This window comes from Piliocolobus tephrosceles, chromosome 8 (assembly GCF_002776525.5).
Source record: "Piliocolobus tephrosceles isolate RC106 chromosome 8, ASM277652v3, whole genome shotgun sequence".
In the NCBI taxonomy this organism is placed as follows: Eukaryota; Metazoa; Chordata; class Mammalia; order Primates; family Cercopithecidae; genus Piliocolobus; species Piliocolobus tephrosceles.
The window spans coordinates 21807606-21830138 of NC_045441.1; the positions used below are offsets into that span (position 1 = coordinate 21807606).

General features: G+C 43.8%; 1 protein-coding gene across 2 annotated transcripts in view; it reads left to right on the forward strand.

Moving 5' to 3' along the window:
• FKBP9 (FKBP prolyl isomerase 9) overlaps window positions 1–22533 on the forward strand; it is a 53423-nt gene that overhangs the window by 14387 nt on the left and 16503 nt on the right. For both annotated transcript variants that reach the window (XM_023188400.1, XM_023188399.2), the window contains 5 exons: window positions 4306–4451; window positions 4873–5062; window positions 6023–6168; window positions 10346–10535; window positions 18651–18796. In XM_023188400.1, the coding sequence (XP_023044168.1) occupies window positions 4364–4451; window positions 4873–5062; window positions 6023–6168; window positions 10346–10535; window positions 18651–18796 (760 nt within the window). In that variant the 5' untranslated portion in view covers window positions 4306–4363. The remainder of the gene's footprint in view (window positions 1–4305; window positions 4452–4872; window positions 5063–6022; window positions 6169–10345; window positions 10536–18650; window positions 18797–22533) is intronic.

Sequence of the window (22533 nt, forward strand, 5' to 3'; positions counted from 1 at the left end):
TCAGAAAGGTTTTTTGGTTTTTAGCACTTTGGTGCTTAATTGTTCACATTGGTTAGGCGACATCAAATGAAGAAGTTAATACCGTGAGGCAACACCTGTTTCTTTCTTCCTTTCTTTCTTTCCAGGATCTCACTCTGTCACCCAGGATGGAGTGCCAGGGTATGATCTTGGCTCACTGCAGCCTCCGCCTCCCAGGTTCAAGTGATCTTCCCAACTCAGCCTCCCGAGTAGCTGGGACCACATGCGCATACCACCATGCTCAGCTAATTTTTTGTATTTTTAGTAGAGATGGGATTTCACAATGTTGCCCAAGCTGGGCAACAACTATTTCTGTACACCTCTAGGGAGGCCCTGACCCTGGAGTGTGAGAGTCAGATGGTCCTAGATTCTCACTTTTTTCCCTCCTCATGTTTAATTTCATGAGCTTGGGAAATGTTGTAACCTGCAAAGAGTCTGAGTATCATAGCACCCACCTTAAAGTATTGTATGAGGATTAAACGGTGTAGTATATATTGAAGAGCTTAGTCTGCTACTGTGCCCAACAAATAATAAATACTCTGTAAATGGTAGTTAGTATTAAAAAGTTTTGTTAAATTTGGGAAGTATATTCAGGTTCTGTGAATGAAAAAAATATTTTTAAAGTATGCCGGTGCATTGTTGCTGTTTCTGTGTGTTCTGTGCTTGGGAATCTTTGAAGTCTTGCTTTCTGGCCCATTATTATAATAAATCTGCCAGTTTGATGATGGCTTAGTGGCAGGGTGAGTCCCCAGCCAAGTGTAATTCAAGAGCGGGCATTCCAGGGGGTGGGGATTGGGGCCCCGGAGGTAGAGGGTGGAGGTGTAAAGCTGACTTGGGCACAAAACTGGCCATGTGCTTTTGTCCTCTGGCTTGTTGGCCTGTACTTGAAATCTTGCTTTCTGTTCACTGACCTTGAAGAAAGGAAACCTATTAAAATAGGCTGTAAAACTAGGAGGAGAAAGAGAAGAGGGCCAGGTCTCAGGAAGCTGCCCTGAGGGGAGTGGTGAGGTGGACTCTGTTGCTCGCCCAAACTGTTCATTAGGGAAAGAGAGGAAAAAGTGAAAGTATTTTGCAAAATAAAGGGTGACACATTCTCATGAAATAAATCCCAGCAACTCTTAACATTTTATTACATAAGTGATTACATGATCATTTTGAAAAGTAGGATAATTAAAGAGAAAACAAATTCAGTCACCTGAAGTCCTCTACCTGTAGATAATAGATAATATTTCCTGTATTGCCTTGTGGATTTTTTCAAATGCATCTATATATGTAAGTTGAAAATGGGGTGATTTTAGACTGTGTTAACCTGTCCCCACCCCCCACCCTTTTTGAGACAGAGTTTCACTCTATCACCCAGGCTGGATGTCAATGCAGTGGCACCGTCTCAGCTCACTGCAACCTTCACCTCCCAGGTTCAAGCAATATTTGTGCCTCAGGCTCCCAAGTGGCTGGGACTACAGGTGCACACCACCACGCCCTGCTAATTTTGTGTTTTTAGTAGAGATGGCGTTTCACCGTGTTGGCCAGGCTGCTCTCAAACTCCTGACCTCAAGTGATCCACCCTCCTTGGCCTCCCAAAGTGCTGGGATTACAGGCATGAGCCACCACACCTGGCATTGTAACCTGCCCTTTACTCATACTGTATATATCCCTCCATGTCAGTGAGTAAAAATCTGTTGTTATAAAATGCCATAGAGCATTGTATTTTATGTCTTCTGAAACTCTGTGGGTCTCTATCAGTTTATAAGGTACTTACTTATAGGCAAAGTCCGTGCCTTGTACTTTATATCCCCCAAAGCACCTGGCACAGTCCCCTAATAGGCAAACCCCTGTTGATTGCTAGATTTGACATTGAAGAAGATAAAGGTGTGAATCACAGCCGTGATTTCCTTATTTATCTTTTGATCTAAGGCCATTGCCTGTCAGCCTTTAAAACATGTATATTAGTGATCGTAAGACTACATCATACTTTCTATTACCTGTGATAATTATAGCAATATTGGCATAGCACTTAGGTTTTCAGAGCATTTTTCACGTTGTTATACAGATCCTGGGAAGGCTGTTACCATTTCTTGCATTTTGCAGTGGAGGAAACTGAGGTTAAGAGAGTTTAAGTATGTTTTATGCTCTTACCATGCTGCCTCTGTGTTTAACTTAGCTGGATGACTTTAAAAAATATCAAGTGTGGGCTTTGCAGACGCTGCCGCTGAGGAAAGTCCTGTACTACTAGCCATGGTCAACCCTACCGTGTTCTTTGACATCGCCGTTGACGTCGAGCCCTTGGGCCGCGTCTCCTTCGAGCTGTTTGCAGACAGGGTTCCAAAGACAGCAGAAAATTTTCGTGCTCTGAGCACTGGAGAGAAAGGATTTGGTTATAAGGGTTCCTGCTTTCACAGAATTATTCCAGGGTTTATGTGTCAGGGTGGTGACTTCACACGCCATAGTTGCACTGGTGGCAAGTCCATCTATGGGGAGAAATTTGAAGATGAGAACTTCATCCTAAAGCATACAGGTCCTGGCATCTTGTCCATGGCAAATGCTGGACCCAACACAAATGGTTCCCAGTTTTTCATCTGCACTGCCAAGACTGAGTGGTTGGATGGCAAGCATGTGGTCTTTGGCAAAGTGAAAGAAGGCATGAATATTGTGGAGGGCATGGAGCGCTTTGGGTCCAGGAATGGTAAGACCAGCAAGAAGATCACCATTGCTGACTGTGGACAACTCGAATAAGTTTGACTTGTGTTTTATCTTAACCACCAGACCATTCCTTCTGTAGCTCAGGAGAGCATCCCTCCACCCCATTTGCTCGCAGTATCCTAGAATCTTTGTGCTCTTGCTGCAGTTCCCTTTGGGTTCCATGTTTTCCTTGTTCTCTCCCATGCCTAGCTGGATTGCAGAGTTAAGTTTATGATTATGAAATAAAAACTAAATAACAACAACAACAACAAAAAAAATCAAGTGTGTGTGTGTGTGTGTGTGTGTGTGTGTGTGTGTAAACTTAGGCCATTAGTATCTATGATGTTGCTTTTGGGTACCAATGACAGAAAATGAAGTAAAGTTTATTTATTTATTTATTTATTTATTTATTTATTTATTTTGAGACGGAGTCTTGCTCTGTCACCCAGGCTGGAGTGCGGTGGCTGGATCTCAGCTCACTGCAAGCTCCGCCTCCCGGGTTCACGCCATTCTCCTGCCTCAGCCTCCCGAGTAGCTGGGACTACAGGCGCCGCCACCTCGCCCGGCTAGTTTTTTTTGGTATTTTTAGTAGAGATGAGGTTTCACCGTGTTACCCAGGATGGTCTCGATCTCCTGACCTCGTGATCCGCCCGTCTCGGCCTCCCAAAGTGCTGGGATTACAGGCTTGAGCCACCGCGCCCGGCCTATTTTTTATTTTTTATTTTTTTTAGACAGAGTCTCGCTCTGTCGCCTAGGCTGGAGTGCAGTAGCACAATCTCGGCTCACTGCAATCTCCCTGCCTTCCCTGTTCAAGCAATTCTCCTGCCTCAGCCTCCTGCGTTGCTGGGGCTACAAGCGTGTGCCACCACGCCTGGCTAATTTTTTTGTATTTTTAGTAGAGATGGGGTTTCACCATGTTGGCCAGGCTTATTTCAAACTGCTGACCTCAGGTGATCCACCCTCCTCGGCCTCCCAAAGTTCTGGGATTATAGGCATGAGCCACCGTACCCGGCTGTAAAGTATTTCATTTTATTTTATTCTATTTTATGTTATTTTCTGAGACTCTGTCACCCAAGCTACAGTGCAGTGGTGCAATCATAGCTCACTGCAGCCTCTAACTCTTGGGCTCAAGCGATCCTCCTACCTCAGCTTCCAAAGTAGCTGGGACTATAGGCATGCACCACCACACCTGGCTAATTGTATGTATTTATTTGTTTAGTAGAGAGTGGGCCTTACTTTGTTGTCCCGGCTAACTTCAACTTAACTCCTCTTGCCTTGGCCTTCCAAAGCCTTGGCATGACCACAGCCAACTCTTTCTTTTTTCGTGTGTGTGAAAGAATAGGTAATTATTTTGCAAAATCAGCTTAACACATTTTTTTTTTCTAAAGAGAGTTATGCTGATTGCTGGCAATATTCAAGATAGTCTAAAATTTCCAACCCTACAAGTACTGTCCAGTGGAGATGTTCCTGTTTCAGTAACTCCTTGGCTGGCTTTTTGCTTTGTTGTGGCCACATTATATCTGTGGGTGCATTTTGACAGGGTGGTTTTTACTGAGGAAGGGACTATTTATACTTTTCTCTCTCTTTCCCTACCCTTCGGGTCTTCAGCTATGACAGAGACTCCACTTTCAACGTGTTTGTGGGAAAAGGGCAGCTGATCACAGGGATGGACCAGGCTCTTGTTGGGATGTGCGTAAACGAGAGACGTTTTGTGAAGATTCCCCCGAAGCTTGCCTACGGAAGTGAAGGAGTTTGTAAGCTTTTCTTTCTTGTTTATAAACACATCTGCAGAAACAATGAGAACACTTTTAGGATGTTAAGTCAAACAGACTAGAGAATCTTGGAAGCTTTTTAGATTGGGGGAAAATGAAAAGCAGTGAACTCATACACAGCTAAAATTTCCATCTTAGGTTTGTTTTTTCTAGATGTGAAAGAAAGTGTCATTAACACAGATGTATTGAATGATACCCTCAATGAGAAGAAAACTGTTTTTTCTCTTTTCTTTCAATTTCATGTGGAGGAAAGAGGAAGGAAGAATGGGTCATTTTGGGATTGTAGAGCAGTGACTGCTTGAACCCTTTTGGCCCACATTCACCTTGGCAGCATCCTAGGTGTTTATTTATCTGGCCTGAAAGGCAGCAACTGTGAACTCAGTGTGAAATCTTTAATTTCTAGCTGGTGTGATCCCCCCCAATTCAGTGCTTCATTTTGATGTACTTCTGATGGATATTTGGAATTCTGAAGACCAGGTTCAGATTCACACCTATTTTAAGCCCCCGAGTTGCCCTCGGACCATCCAGGTGTCTGATTTTGTGAGGTACCACTACAACGGGACGTTCCTGGACGGAACTCTGTTTGATTCGAGGTAAGTCCTGTCATTCATGGAAGTATCAGTGAAATGTCCCACGCATAGTTGCTTCCTTCTGTCTTGCTTTTTATGCCTATGGGGACTCCTCTCAACTGTAACCAGTACCGAACTCATCTACTTAAGACTTTTGGTCAGTGTTGTATCTTCTCTGGTGCCAGAGTCAAAATTTTAACACATCTTAGAAACATTGAAGAGCAATGTTTATCTAACTTAACAGTATTTTGAGATCTCATCATTAAGTGGAAGGCTCTATTTGTTTTTTTTTTTTGAGATGGAGTCTCGTCCTGTCACCCACTCTGGAGTGCAGTGGCACGATCTTGGCTCACTGCAACCTCTACCTCCTGGGTTCAAGCGATTCTCCTGCCTCAGCCTCCCAAGTAGCTGGGGCGACAGGTGCGTGCCACCATGCCAAGCTCATTTTTTGTATTTTTAGTAGAGACGGGGTTTCACCATATTAGCCAGGATTGTCTCGATCTCCTGATCTCATGATCTGCCTGCCTTGGCCTCCCAAAGTGCTGGGATTTCAGACGTGAGCCACCACACCCAGCCATGAAAGCCTTTATTTCTCAGGAGGCTTATGCACGTTTTGGTTCATTTTTATAGTTTTCCCATGGAAGCAGGAGGGGAAAGATGAACGTGTATGAAGCTATGGAGCGGCATGGGGCCACGCCAGAGATCTGGGAACCCTTTGCAATTTCTTCTCATTAGAGCGTGTTTGATTAGTGGAATAGCTGGCCTGTTTTTGTCTATCACTGGTATAAATGCATGCTTTTTATTCTTTCTAAACTTGAGGACATTTGCCCTGAGTTTGGGGGCAAAGATCCATAAATGCCTATCTCTAGGGATGGGTATGGGATCATTGTTTAGCTGATACTTGGGTAACAAAAACTGTACTGAGAGATGAGTTGGAAACATTCTCATGGTGTGGAACTTTTTCCCTTTCTCATTGGCTTTCAGTCACAATCGCATGAAAACATATGACACATATGTGGGGATTGGCTGGCTGATTCCTGGAATGGATAAAGGGCTGCTGGGCATGTGTGTGGGTGAGAAGCGCATCATCACTATTCCTCCTTTTCTGGCCTATGGAGAGGATGGAGATGGTAAGTCCTTCTCCTTCTTGGAGCCACTCTCTCCTATCCTTACTTTTATTGCAGTGCTTAATTCAATTGTCACCACATGAAACCCACTACACCTTTCGGTCTAGACCTACACTGTCCAATACGGTAATCACTAGCTACATGTGGCTATTTATATTGAAATGGAAACAAGTTAAAATTAGCTGAAATTTAAAATTCAGTTCCTTGGTCGCACTGCTACATTTTAGGTACCTAATAGCCTCACGTTGCTGAGGGCCACCATACAGGACAGTGCAAATACAGACCCAGTTCATTTCCATCCCTCAGAAAGTTCTATTCGACAGTGCTAGTCTGGATTGTCTGCTGTCTGATGATTGAGTTGCAGAAATTTCCACTTACTTATGGTCATTGGCATTCATAAGTAACCTCTGCTCCTGCTGTACCTGCTATGGCCTTGGTCACCAACCTCTCTGGCTTTAACATTTGTGAAATGAGACTTGAACTAGGCACTATAAAAGTTGCAGATATCAAGGTAGAAATTTAGCCATATAATGTCAGAATTGCCAAATTTCCCCATTTGCACCTCTACAATGGGTTTTACCTATGACATTAACTCCACATGGACAAAAGCAAAGTGTAATGTTAGAAAACACATTAATTAGAAGCAGTGTCCTGTTTGTAGTTTTCCTGTGAAGGAAAACACATAATATTGACTGATAAGTAGAATTTCTCAGGTACTCATGTTTGAATTTCAGGTGCGTTTAATCATATTGACATGCTGACACGACATAGAGACCTGTAGGCATTTACACAGCAGATGGATACAGTGATGTGTTGATTAATAATGGGGATATGTTCTGAGAAAGGCATCATTAGGCAATTGCATTGTTGTGCAAATGCCATAGAGTGCACTTACACAATCCTAGGTGCTACAGCCCACTGCACACTTAGGCTGTATGATGTAACCTGTTCTTCTAGCCTGCAAACCTGCACAGCATGTGTACTGTGTACTCATGTGTACTCACTCACAGGTGAGCTACTGTAACACAATGACAAGAATTTGTGTATCTAAACATAGAAAAAGTACAGTAAAGACATGATATGATAATCTCATGGGACCACTCTCATATATGTGGTCTATTGTTGACCAAAACTTCATATGCGACAGATGACTTTGTAGTTAAGGATATAAATGAGAACATGATGCTTCTTTTTTTTTGAGACGGAGTCTCGCTCTGTCACCCAGGCTGGAGTGCAGTGGCCGGATCTCAGCTCACTGCAAGCTCCGCCTCCCGGGTTTATGCCATTCTCCTGCCTCAGCCTCCCGAGTAGCTGGGACTACAGGCGCCCACCACCTCGCCCGGCTAGTTTTTTGTATTTTTTTTAGTATAGATGGGGTTTCACTGGGTTAGCCAGGATGGTCTCGATCTCCTGACCTCGTGATCCGCCCGTCTCAGCCTCCCAAAGTGCTGGGATTACAGGCTTGAGCCACCGCGCCTGGCCAATGATGCTTCTTAAGAAATTTACTGATAGTGATACCCAACTTACAATAGCCAATATGTTTTCGATGTTTTCTGGCTCCGTGCAGAGCAGGAAAAGGGAGCCTGAGGTGGTGGGGCTCAGCCTTCTCTCGTCTCTACCTCCATATATATATATATATACACACACACACACACATACATACACACTGATATATATATATATATACTCATATACTCATATATATATACTTTTTTTTATATATATACTTTTTTTTTTTTTGAGACAGAGTCTCACTCTGTTGCCCAGGCTGGAGTGCAGTGGTACAATTTCGGCTCACTGCAACCTCTAACTCCTGGATTCAGGAGATTCTCCTGCCTCAGCCTCCTGGGTAGCTTGGACTACAGGCGTATGCCACCATGCCTGGCAAATTTTTGTATTTTTAGTAGAGACAGTGTTTCGCCATGTTGGCCAGACTGGTCTTGAACTGCTGAGGTCAAGCCATCCACCCACCTCGGCTTCCCAAAGTGCTGGGATTACAGGTGTGAACCACTGTGCCTGGCCCACTTTTATATATTTTACATGCTGGGGATCTGCAGATGGTTTGTTAAAAAGAGTATTAGGGGTGGAATTCCCTACTAAAAGAAAAGTAAAGTTTAAAACAGTGCCATAAACATGTCTTAATTCTCCCCCCAACCAAGATGTAAGATATTGTTATTATTATTTTTAGAGACAGGGTCTCACTCTGTCATCCAGACTGGAGTGATACCATCATAGCTCACTGTAACCTCAAACTCCTGGGTGATCTTCCTGCCTCAGCCTCCCGAATAGTTAGGACTACAGGTGTGTGCCACTATGCTTGGCTAGTTAAAAAAAATTTTTTAGAGATGGTGTCTCTGTACGTTACTAAGGATTACCTTGAAATCCTGGACTCAAGCGATCCTCCCACCTCAGCCTCCCAAAGTGCTGGGATTATGGGTGGGAGCCACTGTGCCTGGCAGTTACTGTTTTCTTACTGATGTTCAAATGGTCTTGTCCTTGGCCCCAAGAAGTTGATTCACATTGGCTCCTGGATCCTTCTGTCATCAGCCACGTAACAAACCCAGATATGAGCCTAATATGAGCAATATTATTTATTTACTTTATACAAATAATAGTTTATTTAGAGTAGTTATTTTTGATTGCTTTATACTTGAATACTGTGCTCAGCTATCCAAGTGTAACTTTAAATGGTTGAACTGTATGGTATGTGAATTATATCTCTGCAAAGTTGCTATAGAAAACATTATTCATTTAGTGTACATTAATGCTAGAAAAATTGAAACCCCAGGCCGGGCGCGGTGGCTTGTGCCTGTAATCCCAGCACTTTGGGAGGCTGAGTCGGGTGAATTGCCTGAGGTTGGGAGTTCGAGAGCAGCCTGGCCAGCATGGTGAGAGCCCGTAGTAGAGCCCGTCTCTACTAAAAATACAAAAATTAGCCGGACATGATGGCAGGTGCCTGTAATCCCAGCTACTTGGGAAGCTGAGGCAGGAGAATCGCTTGAACCTGGGAGGCGAAGGTTGCAGTGAGCCAAGATCGTGCCGTTACACTCCAGCCTGGATAACACAGCGAGACTCCATCTCAAAAAGAAAAAAAAAAAAGAAAAGAAAAATTTAAACCCCACGGTTACTTTTAAGGCTTTCATTTTTCTCTTAAATGAAAAGATACAGTAAAACACACACAGATTAATATTCTATCTCCCACGAGTGTGATTTGGGGATTGACCACACCTTGCATTCCAGGGCCTGACTCAGCACCCGGCTTTCAGCAGATTTCATCATTCCTTGGAGGGGAAGGAGATGCAGGGTGGGCTTTGCCAAAGGCCATGGAAGGAGCTCAGGCTTGGTGGCATCTAGTTTGCTTGTCTGGGCCTGTTCCTTTGCCTGGTATAACAAATGGCAAGTAAAAGTGAGGGATTGGTTTGTTGGTTAACTTTCTACTATCCCAAATTACTGGATTTTGAGTTATTTATTGGTTGATGTTGATCTTTGCAGGAAGAAATAGTGTCCTGTAATCTCTTCATGTGGATTTCATTTTGCAGATATTCAAAATATTCCCACTGTCGGGAACATCCAAGAGAAGCAGTACTACCCAGAAGTTAGAAGTGATTTGAGGACTATTTATTTATATTTTGGATTGTGGGTGCCAGTTTTTCTCTGTTATCTTTGCTAACTTTCATGTTATTTATATCTTGCTTTGGATACACTTAAGGCGTTGAGTTTTACTTTGTGCCTCTAAAAAATTGACTGTTCGTTCCAAAGAACAAGTCTGTGTACAGTTCTCCAGAACCAGACCAGAGATTTGGAATTATCTCCTTTAGATGTCTGTGGTTTGCATTTATTCACAAACAGAAACCCACAGAGGTATGTATTTGGGTTTGCTTGTGGGTGCATGCCCACCTACATAGAGCCTTGATTTTTCAGCATGAGCCCAGAAAATATGGTCATGGTAGTTGCTTATGTCATTAATATCAATTTTCTCATTTTGCTGAGTCAGATTTTAGATTATACCATCAGTCCATGGTTGGACACCATGGGGGCCCATTCAAGACCTGGAAGAACATTTGTTTCTTTGGCTTCAAAACTTCAAGAAGTGAATAACACTAACCCCGAGGCTGTTGAGTTGTAAAGTACTTCCTAAATCCTCGGTCCCGTTTAATCATTTTCTCCCATTCCATTCTAGGGAAAGACATTCCCGGTCAGGCATCTTTGGTGTTTGATGTCGCATTATTGGACCTCCATAACCCCAAGGACAGCATTTCCATTGAGAACAAGGTAGTACCTGAAAACTGTGAGCGGATAAGTCAAAGTGGGGACTTTCTCAGGTATCATTACAATGGCACGCTTCTGGATGGCACCCTCTTTGATTCCAGGTAAGGAAATGATTAAAGTCTTCAATTACCAGCACATTGTATTAAAGTCTGCCATTGGCTGGACCATGATTTAAATACTCTGCCAATGCTGATTCATAGTTGGCATTTTCATCTCTAATATAGGTTTCTGTTTTCTGATACTTAGTTCTTCCCTCCCTCCCTCCTTCCCTTCCTTCCTTTCTTTCCCTTTTTTTTTTTTTTTTTTTTTTGAGACAGAGTCTCATTCTGTTATCCAGTCTGGAGTGCGGTGTAGCTGCATGATTGTGGCTTTCTGCAACCTTGAAATCCTGGACTCAAGCAATTCTCTCATCTCAGCCTCCTTAGTAGCTAGGACTGTAGGCGTGTACCACCATGCTTGGCTAATGTTTTATTTTTTGTAGAGATGGGCTTAAGTTTATTCATAGGCTCTTGTAACCATCTCTTTCTTGGGGGCTGTTTTAGATGGTTCTGCAGGAAGACAGGAGAGACCCTCGACTCCCACCATCCCCCTATACTGTGCTTCGCTATCCAGGTATAAACCTCATTATAGGACCCAAGATGAGGAGTGGCCAGAAGTGATGTCAAGGAGGTATAGTGGGCAGAGAATGTGCTTGATGCCAAGAGAGCTGGGCTCTAGCCCCTGTGGTGCACTAGCTGTATGACTTTGGATAGCGTTTGACTGCCTTGGACTTCATTTTTCCCTATTCCAGCACCTTTGTCAAGTAGATGGTTAGATTAAAGAGATAAGGTATGTGTCACAGTCCTTTACAAATTTCAGTGGCTGATCAGCTGGACGGCACTGGTTGGATGCATTCAGCTCCCTTCTGGATGCTGGGTGCCATAGAGGCTAATTACTGGCCTCTTTTGTTGTTCAAAGTTTTGTTTTGTTTATCAGGCGTGGCCTGCAGTTGTAGAGATGGCTTGCATTTGGCCTGTCTTGCTCATTCCAGTGGCATGTGTTGTTTGAAACTACTCCTTTAGCTCCCAGTAGAGCAAACAAGTAGCGACAGCAACCTCCCTGTCTCTCTGAGGTGACAGACTTCTAGTTAATGGAGTCATCCAAAACCATTACAGAAGAATTTGTATATGGCATTATTTCATTTGAATAATTCATTCTTGTTCCTAGGATCTCTTTTAAATTTGTCATTTAAATTTTTTGGAAAAGAGTAATAGTTACATAGCTCAAAACCAAAACAAAGTATGCATTATATGTTGTAAATTAGCCAGGTGTGGTGGCGGGTGCCTGCAATCCCAGCTACTCAGGATGCTGAGTCAGGAGAATGACTTGAACCCAGGAGTCCGAGGTTGCAGTGAGCTGAGATCACGCCACTGCACTCCAGCCTGGGCAACAGAGCGAGACTCTGTCTCAAAAAAAAAAAAGAAAAAAAAAGAAAAGATATGTTGTATACCTGTTCCTGTCTGCCTATCCTCCCTCTCTCCCCAGTTAACCATTTTTATTGGCTTCTATTTTTAATTTTCCCAATGTCTGGATTTTTTTTTTTTTTGAGACAGTCTCACTCTGTCACCCAGGTTGCAGTGCAGTGGCGCAATCTTGGCTCACTGCAACCTCCGCCACCCAGGTTCAAGCGATTCTCCTGCCTCAGCCTCCCAAGTAGCTGGGGTTACAGGCACACACCACCACGCCTGGCTAATTTTTGTATTTTTAGTAGAGATGGAGTTTCACCATATTGACCAGGCTGGTCTCGAACTCATGGCCTCCCAAAGTGCTGGGATTACAGTCGTGAGCCACTGCACCCAGCCTAATATGTGGATTTTTAAAAATGCAAATGTAAGCAAACACAAATGTTATTTTCTCCTCTCTAAAGTATATGGCTTTCAGAATATAGTATTGCTAGGGAACAAAGTGGTGTTCTCCTTGATTTTTGTTACTCTGGGATTTTTCCATGCTAATACATAGAGAAAAATCCTCTATTTTTTACGTCTACATGGTGTCCCATTGGGTGAGTATATTGTATTTAGATAACCATTCTCCTATTGAGGAACATGTGAGTGGTTTTTATCTTCTTCTGTTACCAAAAAAAAAATCATTTAGTGCATATGTGTATTATTCTTTGTTGCATTCCAGTGTGGCTCTATTCTTTATTCCCTGGAATTGTATTTCCAATTGAAAGACCATTTTTCTGTGTATACCAGATTTCTGTTGACATAATGGAACCACAGTTTTCTTAGGTTTCAAAGAGCTTTCCGTTTTAGTACAGTGGGATCTAATCCATTCTAATAGCTGCATATATTTCATTGTGTAGACTTGCCTACATTTAGGTAATCAATCCTTGTTGTTTATCCTTTATGTTTCCTGTATTTTGACATTTAATTAGGGCTGCAGTAATTATTTTTGTAGGAAAATCTTAAAATATATGATTGTTTCCCTGGGATACATCTCTAGAAGAATCTCTGGGTCAAAGGTTATGTGTATTTTTTTTTTTTTTTTTTGAGATGGAGTTTCGCTCCTCTTGCCCAGGTTGGAGCACAATGGTGTGATCTCGGCACACTGCAACCTCTGCCTCCTGGATTCAAGCAATTCTCGTGTCTCAGCCTCCTTAGCAGCTGGGATTACAGGCATGAGCCACCACTCCCAGCTAATTTTGTATTTTTAGTAAAGATGGGGGTTTCATCATATTGGCCAGGCTGGTCTTGAACTCCTGACCTCAGGTGATCTGCCCGCCTTGGCCTCCCAAAGTGTTGGGATTACAGGCATTAGCCACCGTGCCCTGCTTTTTTTTTTTTTTTTTTTTTTTTGAGACAGAATCTTGCTCTGTTGCCCAGGCTGGAGTGCAGTGGTGCAACTTCAGCTCACCGCAACCTCCACCTGCTGGGTTCAAGCGATTCTCCTGCCTCAGCCTCCCAAGTAGCTAGGATTACAGGCGCCTGCCACCACACCAGGCTAATTTATGTATTTTTGATAGAGACAGGGTTTTGCCATGTTGGCCAGACTGGTCTTAAACTCCTGACCTCAAGTGACCCGCCTCCCTCACCTCCCAAAGTGCTGGGATTACAGGCATGAGCCACTGCGCCCAGCAGCTATGTGTATTTTTACACCTTTTGATACATACTACCAAGTTGCCCTCAAGTAAGGTTTTACTCAGCATCACAGTTTAAGAGTATCCCATTCCCTGCAACTTAGTAACACTAGGTATCCTTTAAAAATAATCTTGGCTAGGCCTGGCGCCGTGGCTCACACCTGTAATCCCAGCACTTTGGGAGGCCGAGGTGGGTGGATCACCTGAGGTCAGGAGTTCGAGACCAACCTGGCCAACATGGTGAAACCCCGTCTCTACTAAAAATACAAAAATTAGCCGGGTGTGATGGCAGGTGCCTGTAATACCAGCTCCTCGGGAGGCTGAGGCAGGAGAATAGCTTGAACCCAGGAGGCGGAGGTTACAGTGAACCGAGATCACACCACTGCAATCCAGCCTGGGGAGACTTCATCTCAAAAAAACCCAAAAAACAAAAAACAAAACAAAACAAAACAAAAACAAAAAAAGTTGGCTAATTTATGGGAGAAAAAAATGGTACCTATGGTTTTAATCTGAATTTTCAATTGCTATTGGGTTTGAAATTCCTTTGGATGTTTGTTTGAGTACCTTCTTTTAAACTATCTGTTCAGGTCCTTTGCCTATTTTTCTATTTGGGGCATTGGCGTTTGTCTATTTCTTGTTGATTCGAAGAGCTCTACACGTTAAAAATATTAATTATTTTATGGTTGCATATTATTAAAAACATTTTCCTCAATTTATTTGCATGTTAATTTTGGTGGTTTTGATTTTTGACCCATTTAACTATAAACCTTTTATGTTGTTAAATATATTAGACTTCCTCATTATGGTTCCTGTCTCTGGTGACTTGTTACAAAGTCTGTCCTTTTCCTAGGATATATAAATGTTTGCCTATATTTTCCTCAAGCCTTTTATTGGTTGCTTTTTTTTTATTCTTTAAGATATTCTTTATTAGAATTTTTATTTTCAAAGGTAATATATTCTTTTTTTTTGAGACAGAGTCTCGCTCTGTTGCCCAGGCTGGAGTGCAATGATGTGATTGCAGCCCACTGCAACCTCCACCTCCTGAGTTCAAGCAGTTCTCTTCTGCCTCAGCCTCCTGAGTAGCTGGGACTACAGGTGTGCACCACCATGCCTGGCTAATTTTTTTTTATTTTTAGTAGAGATGAGGTTTCACCATGTTGGCCTGACTGGTATCAAACTCCTGGCCTCAAGTGATCCACTCGCCTGGGCCACTCAAAGTGCTGGGATTACAGGCATGAGCCACCGCACGGGGCAGAGGTAATGTGTCGTAATTGCATAATGGAAACAATGCAAAAATGTATAGCAAAAAATGTAAATTTCTTATCAGCCCCTTCCATTCTCACTAGCATGAGATAACCACTGTTAACAACGTTCCGCAGTTCCTCTCTATGCTCATAAATGCTTTCATATTTAAGTCTTTAATCCATCTGGAATTTATTGTGGTATCACTGTGACAGGAAGGATTTAACTTTATTTTTTTCCAGGTGGTTAGCTAGTTTTTCCAACATCCTTCATGCATGACTCTATCATTTCCTTACTGCTCTAAAATGTGATTTTTGTTATGAACTAAATTCTTATATGTACTTTTGAGTCTTTGTGTAGAATATTTATCCTTTACCTTCTATCTATTCCTAGGCCAGCATCACACCTTTAGCTATGATTAACTAGTGTTAGCTTTTTAATTTGTATAGTAGAGGGCATTCTTGTTCTTTTTTAAAAAATAACTTTTTTTTCTATGAAGCGATACACTGAAGTGACTTAAAATCTTGGAAGTACAGAAAGGTATACAGTGACAAATTTCCCTGCTATACTTGTCCAACCTTCCCTCTTCATAGGGAACCAGTGTTCTTAATTTCTTTTTCAGGCACATGCCACCAGGCCTGGCTAATTTTTTTAGTATTTTTAGTAGAGGTGGGGTTTCACCATGTTGGGCCAGGCTGGTCATGAACTCCTGACCTCAAGTGATCCACCTGCCTCAGCCTCCCAAAGTGCTGGGATTACAGGTGTGACCCACTGTCCCCGGCCCAGTGTTATTAATTTCATAGGTCTTCCATACATATATAATGAAGTACATATATGTATATATGCCCCTTTTTAAATTTTTTGTAAAAATGATAGCTTGCTATATACTGCACCTTAAAAACAGCATTCTTAATTATTTCTTTTTTCAGATGAATTTTAGCATTACTTTACTGAGCTTCCCACCACCACCAGATACACACCCTTGGGATTTTTGATTGGAATTGCTTTAAAATTTGTAAGTTACTTTGGGCCAGCCATGGTGGCTCAGGCCAGGCACGATGGCTCACACCTGTAATCCTAGCACTTTGGGAGGCTGTGGCAGGTGGATCACTTGTGGACAGGAGTTCAAGACAAGCCTGGCCAACATGGTGAAACCCCATCTCTACTGAAAATACAAAAATTAGCTGAGTGTGGTGCCGCATGCCTGTAATCCCAACTACTTGGGAGGCTGAGGCAGGAGAATCACTTGAACTCGGGAGATGAAGGTTGCAGTGAGCTGAGATCTCGCCATTGCATTCCAGCCTCAGTGACAGAGTGAGACTGTGTCTCAAAAAAAGAAAAGGAAAAAGAGCTTATAAGTTAGTTTAGGGGAGGACTGATGACTTTGCTTTTCCACTGGGGAACAGGATGGTTTTCCATTTACTTGTCTTTAACTTTTAAAGTTATTCAGCATTCACTACAATCAAGCCCACTCCGCCACTCCGTCTCTCCTTTGGAGGCTCTTTCCTGCCTCTCGGCTTGGCCCTTGATGCCAGCCCAGTGCTTGTCCCTTAGGCAGATCCCACAGCTTTCGGTGTCTGCTGTCTCCCCTCTGCCATGGAATATTTGTGACTATTCCAGTGGGCAGGGCAGCAGTCCCCACTGTGTGTACCTGCCATCTCTCTCACCACTTGGTGTCCCTTCATCGGGAGCCCACCTCGTAGGTATCCTCCTCTTCCCTGAATGCCTGGCAGTGACTGCACGTTGCTGGTGATCCCCAGGGTCCTGCAGGTGGGAACCTGGGGAGGGTGAGTCCTGCTCTGGCTGGAGGATGTTGGGAGCCGGCACGGTCCTCCTCTTCCCTGCTGTGTTCCCCTCTAGGCCTTCCTGGCCAGTGCACCAGGAGGAGGCTTGGAGCTGCTCAGCGTGAGGTTCTGTCCTTAGTGGGTGGGAAGAGGGACTCACAGCCTCCTCTGGGAATTTATGTGGACAGTCTCCTGCTTCTTGGGTGAGGAGAGACATCTGTTGTGGTTCTTTCTTCATGCCCCATGACTTTGTGGTCTCCAAGGGGTATTGAGAAGGGAAAACCTCCACAGCTCTGCCTATGTATTGACCCGGCCCCGCTCAGCGGTCTGGTCTCTCTTTTCTGGGACATCATGCGCTGGCTGTGGGGTGAGGGAATGGCAGGACCGACTGGCTCTTTCAGGACAGGCTTTGTGCCTCATCGGCACCAGATGGTGTGGGGAAGGGGTGCAGGTCACGTGGTCCAGTTTGATAGTGGACTTGGCATATGAAGTTTTATTGTTTTATTCTGGAATAATTATGCTGTGGGGAATTGATTCCTCTTTTCACCAAACTCATGGTAATAGACTCACTTGGCAGTTTACACACAGGCTGGATCTCTCCCTGAGTGGACTTGGGGCTCCTGCCAGGAGCACTTGGGAAACCCAGGTATTCACCAGGGTGGTGTGGTGAGCAGAGGTGATACTGGGGGCCTTTTGTTGGGCTGTGGTAGAGACTGCGGAATTCGTTGCTCTCAGTGTGTATGCTGCTTTCCTGGCGACCGGAATCTTCACGTTAGGCTGGGTGCTGTGGCTCAGCACTTTGGGAACCTAGGGCAGGCAGATCGCTTGAGCCCAGGAGTTTGAGACCAACCTGGGAAACGTGGTGAAACCCCGTCTCTACTAAAAATACAAAAATGAGCCAGGCACAGTATTGCACGCTATAGCCCCAGCCACTTGAGGGGCTGAGGTGGGAGGATCGGTTGAGTCCAGGAGGTTGAGGCTGCAGTGAGCTGAGACCAGACCACTTCACTCCAGCCTGGGAGACAGAGCAAGACCCTGTCTCAAAAAAAAAAAAAAAAAAGGTAATTAAAAAATAAAAACAGAATATTCATGTCCCACATGGACAGATATCTTCTCTTTAGATATTGGAGACATTGTCCTTGTGACACATTTGCAGTTTCTGATAGGGGCTCCGTTCGATTCTGTTTTCTGTTTTGTTTTTTGTTTTCAAGACAGGGTCCCACTCTGTCACCCAGGCTGGAGTGCAGTGTTGTGATCTTGGCTCACTGCAACCTCAACCTCTCCGGCTCAGGTAGTCCTCTGACTTCAGCCTCCTAAGTAGGTGGGATTATTGGTTGGTGCCACCACACCCAGCTAATTTTTGTAATTTTGTAGTAACAGAGTTTTGCCATGTTGCCCAGGCTGGTTGAGAGCTTGATGGTTTTCATTAACTTGACATGGTTATCAAGTATACAGGCTGGGCATGGTGGCTCATGCCTGTGAACCCAGCACTTTGGGAGGCTGAGGCAGGAGGATCACTTGATCCAGGAGCTCAGGACCAGCCTGAGCGACATAGTGGGACTCCGTCTCTACAAAAAAATCTATATATATTTTATTAGCTAGGCATAGTAGCGCATGCTTCTGGTCCCAGCTACTTGGGAGGCTGAGGTGGGAGGATTGCTTGAGCCTGGGAGATTGAGGCTGCAGTGAGCTGTCTGTGATGGTGCCACACTGCACACCAGCCTGGGTGACAGAGTGAGACCTTGCCTCAGAAAAAGAAAACATGCTGTTCAATTTACATTAGCTCCATTTCTGTGTGGTGCTTCTCATAACCCACACTGCATTCATAACCTGACTTAACCAGAGGGCCACACAGCATGTCTCTGCAGGTGGCTGTTCACATGCTGTGTGGGGGTTCCTATTTACCCTTCCAGGGGAGCATGTTTCTTGGCTGTGTCCTCAGATGCTATGGTTTATGCTGTTCTGGAGTCTGGAGGCCTCTGTGTGCTTTTGCATCTCTGTCCCAACTAATTTGCACAGCTGCTGTGGAGGCCCTTATGAATGAACTCTTTCTTTCCTTTCTTCTTTTCTAGCTACTCTCGGAACCGCACGTTTGACACGTACATCGGGCAGGGCTACGTGATTCCTGGGATGGATGAAGGTCTACTTGGTGTTTGCATTGGAGAGAAGCGAAGGATTGTGGTCCCTCCTCACCTGGGGTATGGAGAGGAAGGAAGAGGTGAGCATCAGCATCACCTGCCTTCCTCACTAGCTGTGGCTGCTTCCACATTGCTTGGAACAGGGCTTCTTTTTCTTTTTCTTCTTTTTTTTTTGAGATGGGGTCTCCCTCTGTCGCCCAGACTGGAAAGTGTAGTGTGTGATCATTGCATACTATGGCCTGGAACTCTTGGCCTCAAGTGATCCTCTTGCCTCAGCCTTTGGAGTAGCTGGCACTACAGGCACACACCACCACACCCTGTACACAGCTTCTTGAGAGCCAAGATATTGAAGCTAAAGTCCAGCCCAAGACTGGAATGCCCAAATAGATTTAGTTTCTAGAGTTGTCCTGTTCTTTCTCCTTGTTTCTCTGCCCATTTTCCTTTACCTTTTGAAAATGTTAATCCTACACCAAAGTTGAAAGCACTTTATAGTGAATTCCACTTTGTTTTGCCAGTTGTTAACATTTTGCTATATTTGATCTTTTTATATTTATTTATTTATTTTGGGCTGAACCATTTGAAAGTAAGTGCAAAAGCCCCTCTTTGTTTTTTCTTTTGTATGTTATAAAATTCACCCATTTAAGTATACAATTTAATGACTTTTAGAAAATTTAGTGGGTTATGCAACTATCCTTATAATCCTGTTTTAGAACATTTTTGTCACCCTCATACCTCACTTCTTTTTAAAACTTACACAAATCATACATATTGACTTTAGAAAAAGAAAATACAGGTAAGCAAAGAAATCCTGCCACCCAGAAATAAATATTTTTTTCGCTTGGTTTTCTTTTTTACTTTTTTTTTTTTTTTTTTTGAGATAGAGTCTCATTCTGTCACCCAGGCTGGAGTACAGTGGCATGATCTCGGCTCATTGCAACCTCTGCTTCCTGGGTTCAGGTGAGTCTCGTGACTTAGCCTCCCAAGTAGCTGGGACTACAGGCATGTGCCACCACACCTGGCTAATTTTTAAAAAAATTTTCAGTAGAGATGGGGTTTCACTATGTTGGCCAGGCTAGTCTCAAACTCCTGGCCTCAAGTGATCTGCCTGCCTTGGCTTCCCAAAGTGCTGGGATTATAGATATGAGCATCATGCCCGGCCAGAAATAAATATTGTTAATCTTAATCTGGTAGGCAGAATATTCAGCCCCTCAAAGTGTCTATGTTCTAATCCCCAGAACCTGTGAGTATGTTACCTTACTTTATTTATTTATTTTGTTTTGAGACAAACTCTTGTTCTGTTGCCCAGGCTGGAGTGCAGTGATAAGGTAAGATCCTAACTCACTGCAGCCTTCAGCTTCTGTGTTAAAGTGATCCTCCTGCATCAGCCTTCTGAGTAGCTAGGACTACCTGTGTGTGCTACCATGCACAGCTAATTCAAAAACAATTTTTTTTTTTGTAAAGACAGACATGGTCTCACTATGTTTCCCAAGCTTGTCTGGAACTCCTGAGCTCAAGCAATCCTCCCACCTTGGCGTTCCGAAGTGTGGGATGACAGGTGTGAGCCACCATGCCTAGCCTCCCGTTACCATATTAAAAGGGACTTTACAGATTTGATTAAGGATCTTGAGATGGGAATAGTATCCTGGATTATCCAGGTGGCCTCACAATACTTGGAACAGTCCTTGTAAAAGGGAGGCAGGCGGTCAGACCAGGGAAAAAGTGCTAAGCTGCTGACTTAGAAGATACAGAAGGAGGACCCTGTCAGGGAATGAAGGTGGCCCTGAGAGGCTGGAAAAGGTAGGAAACACATTCTCCCCGGCAGCCTCCAAAAGGAACAAATCCCTAACAATACTTTGAATTTATGCTTCTGCCTTCCAGAATTAAGGGAATCCGTTTGTGTTGTTTTAAGCCAACAAGTTTGTGGTAATTTGCTGCAGCCACAGTAGGAAACAAATGCAGCCATGAAGTGAACATCCTTCTATACCTTTGAGTGTATGTATAGATTTTTTAAAAAAATGCCCACCTACACTAATCAATACGGACAAACATGGCATTGTCTATGTGTATTACTTTGTGATTTCTCTCTTCACCCAATTTGTGGTGAACAACAGATAGTGTTGTGAACAACTTTCTATGCTATGTATTTTAATGGCTGCTCCTTCGCTTAGGAATAGTTGATGGAGTATTTATTTTGTTTTCGTATTCTTTTGCTGATGGAGGCTGGTCTTGTTGGCTGTACATTTATTTTGTTAGTTCTGTTCTGTTTTTTGTTGATACATCATATGGATCTTGAGAGTTTTCCCCGTAGTGCTCATCCCAGAGGATCCAAGAAATGTCAAGTTGGTTGGAAAGTAGGTTGTACCATGGAGAAATATTTTTTTCTCCCTGACTTAAATTTCTGATTGATTAAACCACAGCAGATCACAGCTTAAGATCCATTCGACAGGCCTTTCTTCACATGTCCTGCTTGTCTAGTGTCTTGATGCTCTATTGCTTTTTACTGTGTAGATTTCTACTTCTAGTCAAATATAAACAGAAACAGATAAATACTTTCTGAGTGTTCTTGTTTCATTATGGCCTGAGGACTAATCTTTCCTTTCTTTAAAAAGAATGCATTGATGGAAAACATTTGCTTAAATTACTTTTTTTCCTCTTGGCTTTCTATCAAGTATGAGACAGAGCTCTGCAAAGAATTATATAAGCCTCTGGGAAGCAGCCGAAGGCTCATAAATTTTCTGCGCAATGAGACTGCTTCATCCTGAATCACATTGCTGTGGGAGGAGGCACCCTGAGTGACCCTGAGGTATAAACCCCAAGCGCTCTTGAGTGGAGTCTGCCTCTGTCCTCTCTTGATCAGCACCCTTGGCCTCCTTGTGGGGGTTACATAGGAGCCCATGCTGATCCCTGAGGGGCTGAGCCGAGAGGGGTCAGGATGCAGAAGCTGTCTACTTAGTGACTTCTTCACTGCATACCATGGGGCCAGGCACATTGTGAATGTTTGGCAAGTATTTGTGGAAGGAATGAATTGTGGGCTGTCCCTGTGCTCTCAGCCTCTATCAGCATTTCATTCTGTCACAGCCATTTTCCCCTGCAAGATTGGTGGAGGAGAAAGGGTAGGCCTCCTGGGAGAGGTTCTGGATCTTTCTGCCATCTGCTTTGTTCCCTGGGTCAGCCCTGAAATTAGGGCATTTGGATGGGTTTGCAGCCTCAAAGTGGGGAATGGATTCTGCCTGCGAGGTTGTGTAAGCTTCACTTCATCGATAGCTTGCTGTTACTCAACTTCCAGATTACCTTTTGAACACCCTTTTAGGAAAGAGAGGAAAGTTAATAAATGACATTTTTACCCACAGTGTGTCTGGGACTTCTTGCACATGAACTCATTCAAACCTGGAAGCAGTCTTCTGAGGCATCATTACCCTCATTGTTTAGAAAGATAATGAGGCCCAGAGAGTTCTACCCATGTGTCCAAGGCCACAATAGCTAATCCATGATGGAGCTGGAATTGGACCCAGGGCTGTCTGACCTGTGTGTGTCCTAGACAGACAGAAAGAATGCGTCTCCATTAGGTAGTACTTGTTGATACCTACATGTGGAGAACCGAGACCTCAAACCAGAAGTCCCAGAGCTCTCAGAGGAAACACACCCGCTCAGAGGAAACCCACCTTCCTCAGAGGAAACCCACTCCCCTCAGAAGAAACCCACCCCCGCAGAGGAAACCCACCCCCCCACAGAAACCCACCCCCTCAGAGGAAACTGACTCCGCAGAGGAAACCCACCCCCTCAGAGGAAACTGACTCCGCAGAGGAAACCCACCCCC